Source organism: Mastomys coucha, unplaced genomic scaffold (genome assembly GCF_008632895.1).
Source record: "Mastomys coucha isolate ucsf_1 unplaced genomic scaffold, UCSF_Mcou_1 pScaffold4, whole genome shotgun sequence".
Taxonomy (NCBI): Eukaryota; Metazoa; Chordata; class Mammalia; order Rodentia; family Muridae; genus Mastomys; species Mastomys coucha.
In genome coordinates this window covers 18,578,635-18,589,009 of record NW_022196910.1, presented here as the reverse complement: position 1 = coordinate 18,589,009, position 10,375 = coordinate 18,578,635, and the positions used below count along the sequence as shown (strand labels likewise).

At 40.4% G+C, this 10,375-nt stretch overlaps 1 protein-coding gene across 1 annotated transcript in view; it reads left to right on the top strand.

The window, feature by feature from the left end:
* The window catches only part of Apaf1 (apoptotic peptidase activating factor 1), a 98,559-nt gene that overhangs the window by 30,229 nt on the left and 57,955 nt on the right, over positions 1 to 10,375 (top strand). The window contains exons 12-14 of the mRNA XM_031349063.1: positions 180 to 364; positions 5,162 to 5,288; positions 6,230 to 6,355. Of these exons, the coding sequence (XP_031204923.1) occupies positions 180 to 364; positions 5,162 to 5,288; positions 6,230 to 6,355 (438 nt within the window). The remainder of the gene's footprint in view (positions 1 to 179; positions 365 to 5,161; positions 5,289 to 6,229; positions 6,356 to 10,375) is intronic.

Genomic DNA, 10,375 nt, shown 5'->3' with positions numbered 1-10,375 from the left:
GGGGGAGAGGGAGGAGTGGGGGGAGAGGGAAAGAGAGAGAGAGAGAACTAACAAGAACACTGTATTTATTGCCCAGTGGCTGCTATTATATTTAAGTTTTAAATGTTAAGATCACAGAAACAAAGAGATGCTAGGTTTTGCTCTGGCTCTGTGTCTAACAGATTTCAGTTTATTCTTAGGACTGTGCAGTCTGTGAGAATTTTCAAGAGTTTTTATCTTTAAATGGACACCTTCTTGGACGACAGCCATTTCCTAATATTGTACAGCTGGGTCTCTGTGAACCAGAGACTTCCCAAGTTTATCAACAAGCAAAGCTGCAGGCCAAGCAGGAGGTGGATACTGGGCGCCTTTACCTGGAATGGATGTGAGTTTCCAGAGAGATCAGAGGGACTCTGTTATTAACTGTTCTTTTCCAGGTGGTCAATAAACTCACTTTGTGAGATTTAACTACTTTAGAAACTTAATAAGTATTCCTACTGTCTTAGTTAGGGTTTTACTGCTGTGAACAGACACCAGGACCAAGGCAACTCTGATAAGGACAACATTTAATTGGGGCTGGCTTACTGTTTCTGAGGTTCAGTCCATTATCATCAAGGTGGGAGCATGGCAGCATCCAGGCAGGCATGGTGCTGGAGAAGCTGAGAGTTCTGTATCTTTATCTGAAGGCAAACAGAAGACTGGTTTCCAGGCAGCTAGGAGGAGGGTCTCTCAAAGCCCACCCTTACAGTGCCACACTTCCTCCAACAAGGCCAGACCTCCTAATAGTGCCACTCCTTAGGCCAAGCATATTCAAACCACCACACCTACTCAGTAGAAAAAAGAGAAGTAAGCACAGGAGAAAATAATTATATCATCCATAGAAACAAACAGATAGACCATCCTTAATATTAGTATCAAATGCTCCTATAACCTAGTGTGGTAGTGATGACCATAGACTTTGGAGCCATAGACATAGGTTTGAGTCTCCATACTAAAACTTAGACCTTTTATGATTTTTTTTAACATATTATACTTTAATTTCTTATGTGTGAAATGGAAATAATAATTTTTTGAGCTAAATACTACCTTTGTGAAAACTTAAATGAGATAATGTCTATAAAGTCACTTTTACTTTGCTTTGCCATAGAGATTTTATTTAATGCCACTGATTTTTAATTCTTGTATGTCTTTTTTTAAAGCATTTTTACAGTCTTTTTCTTCTTTTCATATTTATATGTGTATGGTGTACACCTCAGTATGTATGCATGTTTGTAAGTATGTGTGCAGTGTACATGTATGTGTAGGTGTGTGGATGTGGAAGCTCTATGGAATCTTCCATGATAGCTCTTCTTTCATATTCTTTGAGGCAGAATCTCTCAGTCAAAGCAAGGGCTCCCTAATATTGCTGATCTTGCTAACTAGCTTGCTGTGGAGAATATCCTGTGTGCCTGTGCATTCTAAGACTAGAATTGTAGGTGTGCAGTATGCAGGCATGTTTGGGCATGATGATGTGGAAGCCCTAGGAAGCATGCCCACCTAACATGTAGATGGGCTCTGGGGATCCAAACCCCTGCCATCTTGCTGCTGAGGTGTTTCCCGAGCCTGATTCTTCATATTTTTTAAAAGATGTGTTACTTATTTTGTTTATGTGTAGTGTGTGTCTTATTAAGTTAATAATGCATGTAGGTGCCTGGACAGGTAAGAGAGTATTGGATCTTCTAGAACTGGACTAACAGTTGGTTGTAAGCTATCTGATTTGAGTGCTGAGAACCAAACCTGAGTCCTCTGTAAGAGCAATAAGTGCTCTTGACTGCTGACACAGCTCTTCAGTCCCAATTCTTCCATATCTTAAAGAAAGGCTGTTCACTGGCAGGAGAGATTGCTCATGTTTGAAAATCACTGCTGTTCATTTACCCGGTGTATGGTGTGCTTGTGTATACGTGTGTTTGGATGTGGGTGGATATGCAACAACACACTTGAACACACAGAGAACAATTTGCAGAAATCGGTTCCCTCTTCTGCTGTGAAGGTCCCAGGGATTGAATTCAGGTTGTCCTCAGGCTTGGCTGGTGAGCCAGCATGCCAGCTCATAACATGTTTGTTGATTAAAACAACAACAAATTGAAGAGTTAGAGTGATGACTGGTTTTATAGAGGTCCAGGATCAATTTCTAGCAGGTGGCTTACAATCCCCCAATGACTCTAGCTTCAAGGGGATTTGATTGATGTCTTTGGCCTTCATGGGCAGTGCACTTATATGTGCATACCCACCTATAGACTCACACATAATTACATTTTTTTTAGTTAAAAAATTGAGAGGTATAAAATGAAAATTCATACTTCCTATTCCCCCTTTCCTAGACTCAACCATCTTTTAACATTTTCTTCAGAAGGGAAGTTTTACTTCCATTAAGGCAGCGTGGAAGTTTGCTTCCACTGAGGGTAGCAGCCTTTCTAACTTGTGGACATTTCATTAGATCTGTTGGTGTTCTAGAATACTCTTTGTTTTTTCTCTTACCACTTCTCAGCCTTTTTTGTGTTCATCGTTTTACTCAGTTCTCTTCTGTATTAGTTTATCTGCTCTGTATTACACGATAGTTTGGGGATTAGAATAAGATTCTTGCCCTTCATTGCCTAGGCCTGATTTCCAGCTCTCAGGTATAGTTGTGTATCATTAGGGAAATTTCAACTTCTCTTGCCTAATTATACTAATTCATAGCATGCTCATAGCATAGCAGGAAGTTTGAATAGATTCCTATTTAGTTAGTGACTAAATGAAATCCTTTTCAAAGTGTGTTGGTATTGCTTGTGTATGCACATTTGGATGTGTGCATGTTGTTTGCATTTGAGGTCTTCCTTCATCTCTCCACCTAACCATTACTCTTAGTGGAAGTCAGAGCTGGTTAGTAGTGTTAGGCTGGCTAGCCAGCTAGCTCTAAGGAAACCACCACCTCCATTTTGCCTCCCAAGTGCAGGAATTTCAGGCAGGCTGCCACTCAAAGCTGGCAATTTATGTATGTTCTGGGAAGTATGGTCCTCATGCTTGTGTGGCAAGCACTTCAACAACAGGGCCCTGTCTCAAGCTCTTAAATGGATCCTCAACACTTGATCTGATCAAATGGACAGATTCAGTTCTTTCTCCCTCCAGAGTTGCTGAGATGTTAACTTTTTACTGTTTTGTTGCTTTTTCTCCCATTGCACCAGCTACATTCCAGCCTGTGACACTCTGCCATCAAATGGTTAGTCAGCCATTGCTCTGTTTTTCCTTACCTAGCTTGGACCAGACCATTAAAGAATGATTTATTGCAGTGCTAGACCCCTTCCCTTTTAGATGTACAAAAGTACGTTGGCATCAGCTTAAATTTGAGTTTAAATTTCAAAGCAGTGGTTTGTTCAGGCATCTATTTGTTATCTTTCTCTCAGTGAAGATCGCTGTCTTAACTTTGAGGAACTGGAGTAAATGATCAAAGGAGAGGCAGGTTTATTCATCTCGTTTTAAAGATACAGCCTCTCTAGATGTCCAGGCTGGGCTTGAACACCGGGTCCTTCTACTTGAGCTTCCCAACTATTTGGGATCACAGGTGTGTGCCCCTGCATTTAGGTGGAAAGATTATAGTCTTAATGTAGTCCTCTTAACTTTGCAAGCAACACATATGTCCTTATGGGTTGTCATAATTTGAATTCTTGTCTGATGCCTACTTATCACTTCCAGTGAAGTGTAGTTGTTTCTATGCAGGCTTCTAGTCTCGCTTTTCTCCAATATTTGGTCCTGTTTTTATTGCACATACACTCTTTACCCTTGAACCTGTGGGAAATTATTGTAGGGATTTATAATTCTAACAAGCCCATAGAAAAACACACCATCCAGGTATTTAATTAACAAGCCATAAACCTAGATTGGGCAGAGCTAGGGTTATCCTAACTTAATCCCCAGCTATAAGGTCTCTTGTTACTTGCTGTTTTTCCTGGCCATGAGATTCTGGCCCATGGCGGCTTCTTCCTTCTCTATCTTCCTCTCCTCCCTCTCTCTCCACCTTCAATGCCCTTACTTGAACCTCCAGTCCCACTGTCTCCCTCTCCTGTCCAGCCACAGGCTCTAGCCTTTTATTGACCAGTTAAATTGGGGAGATAGTTCACATGGCACCACTTGAGTAAATACATGAGGATCTCGGGTGCAACCATACCTTGAGGAGCCAGTATTTAGCATTAGAATACAAGCAACATCAGACCAGCCCACTACAGGCAAAAATATAATATCCCTACTAGTGGCATAGTTGTCATTCTGTAGAATTAATATAGGAGGGAAATGACATTGCTTCATCTGTCTCCATCTCTCATCCCTCACCCCCATTCTGATTAGAGTTAGAGGAGAACATTTTTAAAGTATATCATAGTGGTAGGTGCAGTGTCATACATAGTGTGAGGTCTATTTTGCCGTGGTTTCTTTAATTTTAAAATTGTGTTTTTATTTTATTTATTTTTTTAAAGATTTATTTATTTTTATTTGTACAATTATACTGTTGCTATCTTCACACACACCAGAAGAGATTACAGATGGTTGTGAGCCACCATGTGGTTGCTGGGAATTCAAGTCAGGACTCTTAACCGCTGAGCCATCTCTCCAGCCCTAAAATTGTGTTTTAAAAAAAGATATGCTTACATATATTATATTAATGTGTATAAAAAAATAGAGGGCTAGAGAGATGGCTCAGTGGCTAAGAGCACTTGCTTCAGAGGACCTGGCTTAGTTCCTAGCACGCACACAGTGACTCACAACCATCTGTAACTCTAGTTTCAGGGGATATTATGCCATTTTTTGACCTTTGTGGCCACTGCATGGCATGGTGTCATATTTACATGCAGGCAAAACACATAAAGATACAGTATTTTTTTAAAAGGAGAAAATAGAAAGTGGCATATGTTTGATTAAGTAGATTTCTCTTAACTCAGTGACATTTGTAACACATGCCAGGTGGCTTGATGTAAGATATTCTTTCTCTTAAATGTCACTTTTGTTAGATTACTTTTTTTAGGTGTTCTGTACTGTCATTTGCATGTTAGTAGTTCAGTAGTTTTGTATTTGGGAGATATACAATCATGTTAAAAGACACTTGTTATTTGAAAGAAAATGCTACTTTTATCCTCAGTCATTGAGTTTCTCTTCATCTTTCACTTGTATTTAGAAACAAGAAAACGATCAAGAATCTGTCCCGCTTAGTTGTCCGTCCCCATACGGATGCTGTTTACCATGCATGTTTTTCTCAGGATGGTCAGAGAATAGCTTCTTGTGGAGCTGATAAAACCTTACAGGTAAGGTATATCTCTTGGAAAACACCGGAAGAGGCACGTGGCCTATTTGTGCAAATTAGGATATATTTAAATACTAAAATTTAGGAAAATGATAGTTTAGAAGTAAAGAAATGTAAACTTTTGCACATTGTAGATACTTCTTTAAAGATGTAGCTGTTTTCAGTAGTTCCAGACTTGCCAGGGACACCAAGGAGTCCTTTGCCTTGGCACTTTCTGTCTAACCATTTGCCACTTTTGGGTAAGGAGAAAATGTCAGTAATTAACAGACATGCAGACTCCATCAGCAAATAGGAAAAGCATTGCTGCTGCTGAAAAAACATTGGTTAAATGAATTGTCAGAGGCTGAGAGATTTCTGACTGTATATGGGAATTGGCTAGATTGGTTCCAAAGATATGTTCATTCTCACTGTGGTTTTGGGAGGTGTGGAGAGTGCTCTTTCCATATACTTTTATATTTAGGATATTTGAATCTTTCTAAGATCCTAATTATTTATTCATTTCTATGGTATGTGAGTACTAATTATGTTAACCTTGGCCTTAATTCCCCAAGTAGTGCTAGGGATTGAACTCAGGGGCTTGTGCATGTTGGGTAAGCATGCAACCCCTGAACTATATCTGCAGCCTTAATTTGGGGTTTTTGAGCCCCCTAAAGAAAGTATATTTGATTGTTTAGAATTTGTCAATATAATCCTAAGAAATGAAGCTGTATTTCACTTCTTTTTAGTGAGACTTAGCAACCCTTAACAATGGATACTTCTCTGTTTATGCTTACATAAACACTTAGGAATCCTGACAAATCCTGATTTTTGAGTCATTTTGCTAAATTTCATTTTTGTTTTGAAAATAACAATGACTAAGAACTTTCAGAGATGTATTTTCATGAAACGATGTCCTATAGATAAGCGGTTTACAATAAGAAAGACTTTGCTGTTGTTACGCAGGTGTTCAAAGCCGAGACAGGAGAGAAGCTTCTTGACATCAAAGCTCATGAAGATGAGGTGCTTTGCTGTGCATTCTCCTCAGATGACAGTTACATAGCAACCTGCTCAGTGGATAAGAAAGTTAAGGTATGGTGTGGAGCAGTGGCTCAGTGCTTAAAGGCACTTACTGCTCCTATAGAGCATCCATATGGCTGCTCACAGCCCCTGTACCTCCAATTCCAGGGGATCCGACACACACCTCTGACCTCTGTCAACACTGAATGTTCCTCCTGCACATACATACATTCAGGTAAAATACTCACTGAGAAAATACATTGAGAAAAAATTAAGGTAGGGAAACAATTCTTTCTGAGTTGAAATCACAACAGTTCTTTTCTGTAAGAGGTAGGAGTGAGTGGGGTTAAAGGACCCTTGCCTGATGATCTACTAACTTGGTTCATTATTGCTAGAGACAGCATACCATGACAGAGACTGCCCATAGCCACCTGGGATGGAGACATCTCAGTAGCCTGCCGCAGCTCTTTGTAAAAAATGGTTGTTCCTTTTTCTCCTAACCTTAGTCTTGGACAATGGCTGTATAGATTTCATTTGTGCGTGACTGCTTTTCAGTTGGACTTAGTGTGCATAGTTATTATATCTGACTTTCCTACTCCCTTCTGCCCTGGTGAATTCTGTGAAACTAGATGTTCCTTGATGTAATGATAATTTATTTATTTATTTATTTATTTATTTATTTATTTATTTATTTATTATATGTAAGTACACTGTAGCTGTCTTCAGAGACACCAGAAGAGGGCATCAGATCTCATTACGGGTGTTGTGAGCTACTATGTGGTCGCTGAGATCCGAACTCAGGACCTTAGGAAGAGCAGTCAGTGCTCTTACCCACTGAGCCATCTCTCCAGCCCTGATGTAATGATTCTTAATTAGAATTGAGGCATAGGGGCACAGCACAGCACAGTCCTAATGGTCCAGGTACATGATGTGCTCTCATCTTGGAAACAATGTAATAACGGCACATTGGTAATTCTGGATTAACGTTTGACTTGCAAAGGAAGTTTAGAAATAAATTAAGAAATGAAGCAGAGCCAACATTGAGACCCCAAGAAAGGTAAAATCTATTGAAGTTATGAAACAAGTTTTGCAAAACATTTGAGAGTAGTTCCTGGTCTCCTTTGGATATGTATGTATAAGAAAGTTTAGAATGCATAAATTTATCTTTTTTTTTTTTTTCCCGAGACAGGGTTTCTCTGTGTAGCCCTGGCTGTCCTGGAACTCACTTTGTTGACCAGGCTGGCCTTGAACTCAGAAGTCTGCCTATCTAAAGGCGTGCACTACCACTGCCCAGCATAAATTTATATCTTAGTAAAATTCAGTCAAAACACTGGGACTCTTGGGAGAGTCATTGTGTGTGGTGTTCAGAAGCAGAAAGCTAGCGGAACTACTGAGTTAAGGGTCAACGTGATTGTTTCTGGCTGCTGCCTGGCAGCTTTGCCCGTGTCATTTCTCATTAGAGCTTCACAGGAAAATGCAAGTAGCTGGCCTTGAGGCTGTGAGCTCTGAAATATAAGTCAAAAGTTAAAGTTTAAATAATGATAAGTTTGCAATTATTATTATTTTGGCTACAGGCCTGGGGATAGGGAAAACTTGAAACTTTGGGGAACAGTTGTAATTCTTGATTCTCTGTGGGATGTGGTTATTCTTTTGAATTTGATTTGGCAATGATTATACAATGTCTTTTTTCCCACCTTCTTTTGGAATAACAATAAAAGACTGGGGCAAGTTAAAGGCCGGGGAAGTGTGATGGGAGAGTGTGTGGAGAGTGTGTGTGTGTGTGTGTGAGTGAAAGAAGAGAGAATGTGAGGAGAGAGTGTGTGTGCATGTGGTGTGTGCGAGATATGTGTGGAGTGTTTGTGAGAGTGAAAGAGGAATGCACAGAGGTGTGTAGGAGTGTGGAAGTTCGAGAAAAGAAAAACGCAAGGAGAAAAGCAGAGCGCACAGGAGAATGCACAGTGAGTGCAGCCTCAAGCTTCGAGCAAACAGAGCCAGAGACAGAGAGCGACAGAGATAGAGAGAGACAGAGACAGAGGCAGAGAGGCAGAGACAGAGAAAGAGCAACCTCAAGCCTTGAAAAATTTGCCTGTCAGCTTGTGCCCGAAAAGTTGTCTGTGTGTGTATTTATTATGCTCCTTCCAGATATCCCTGCTTCCGGTTGAGAACTCTGATCCTGTGTCGAGGCTGGACCCCAGCACATTAGAAATGAACACTATCTGGAAATTTTATTTTTTCCATTATTATTATTATTATTATTATTATTATTATTATTATTTTATAAAAGCTTTATTTTTGTTTAGTCATATGTACGTGTCTGTTTATGTGTGTATGCAAATGTAAATGCAGTGCCTGCAGAATCCAGAAAAGAGTGTTAGGTTCCACGGAGCTGGAGTTTATCAGCCTCCTAAATTAGGTGCCGGGAGCTGATCTGTGTCTTCTGGAGGAGCACTATATAGTCTTAACCATTAAGCCCAAGTCTGTCCATCCATCTATCTGTCCTTCCTTCTCTCTCTTTATTTCTTATTATTTAAAGAGTATTTCCCCCTTTTATTAAAAGTAGATTTATTCCTGATTACAGTTTCCCTTTCTCTAGTCTACTCAGTTCCTTCTCTTCTCTTCCATCCAGATCCACTGTTTTTCTGTCTCTCATTATAAAAGAACAGGCTTCTAAGAGATAACAAAACATAACAAAATAAGATATAATAAGATAAAACAAAAACCACCACACTTTGAAGTTGGACAAGGCAAACCAACAAAAAGAAAAGAGCCCTAGGAGCAGGCACAGACTTGTTCACAGGAGTGCCATAGAAACACTAAACTGAAAGCTGTAATATTTACACAGAGGACCTGGTGCAGACCCATGTAGGCCCTGTGCTTGCTGCTTTAGTCTCCACGAGTTCATAGGAGGTTTGTTCAGTTGATTTGGAGGGCCCTTTTCTCCTGGTGTCTGCCATCCCCTCTGGTTCCCACACTTCTGCTTCCTTTTCCATGGGCTTCTGTGAACTCTGAGGGGTAGGATTTGATGGAGACATCCTATTTAGAGATTTGTGTTCCAAGGTCTCTCTCTGCATAATGTCTGGCTGTGGGCCTCTGTATTTGTTCCCATCTGTTCCAGGGAGGAAGCCTCTCTCATGATCTATGAGTATAGCAGAACATCATTATGAGTCATTTTACTGTTAATTTTTTTTTTTAAGACCAGTAGTATTTGGTTTTACCCTAGGTCTCTAGGATATCTCGTCTCTGGCTCTTGGTCATCCAAGCAGTGTCAGGTGTGGGTTCTATCTCGTGGAATGGGACTTAAGTCAAAACAGACATTGGTTAGTAACTCCTACAAACTTGGTGCCACTATATTTTGTGCCCTAGCATATTTTGCAAGCAAGACAGATTGTAGGTCAACGGTTTTGTGGCTGGGTTGGTGCTTATGTTTTTCTTTTGGTAGCCTGAAGAGTTCCTTCCTGTCCAAAGACACTAGAACACGGGGATGAAGGTTCTATATATGCACCACCTTGACCTCTCCATGTTCAAGGAGTTGTGTGGGTGCCGTCTTTGGCAATGGGGCCTTGCTGTCAGTTTGTGGAGAAAAAAACTATTATCTCAACTGGCCAGTTTGGGGATTTCCATGGGCCCCCTTGGCCAATTTGATTGGATATAACCCAGACCTAGTACTAGAAGAAAGTGACAAGACATGGCTATGTGGGACTCCAGCTCTCTCATTGTTAGAGACTTCATTAGGATCACCTTCATATATTTCAGAAGGTTTCCACTGAACTAAGTTTCTATACCATCCCTCAATTTCTCTCAATGCTAGCTGTCTTTCCTTGAATTCCATCCTTCAACCCCATCTCCCCTCCTCCTCCCTACCTGATCCTGTAGTTCCCATCCCTCCAGGACACTCTAAATCTAGTCTATTTTCTTTTCCTAGGGAGATCCATGAGTTTTTCCAGTCCCTTCCTCTATACCCAACCTCTTTGGGTCTATGTATTGTAGCTTGGTTATTATTTATCTATTTGTTTGTTTGTTTGTTTGTTTTTCAAGGCAGGGTTTCTCGCTGGGCAATAGTGGTGCATGCCTTTAATCCCAGCACTTGGGAGG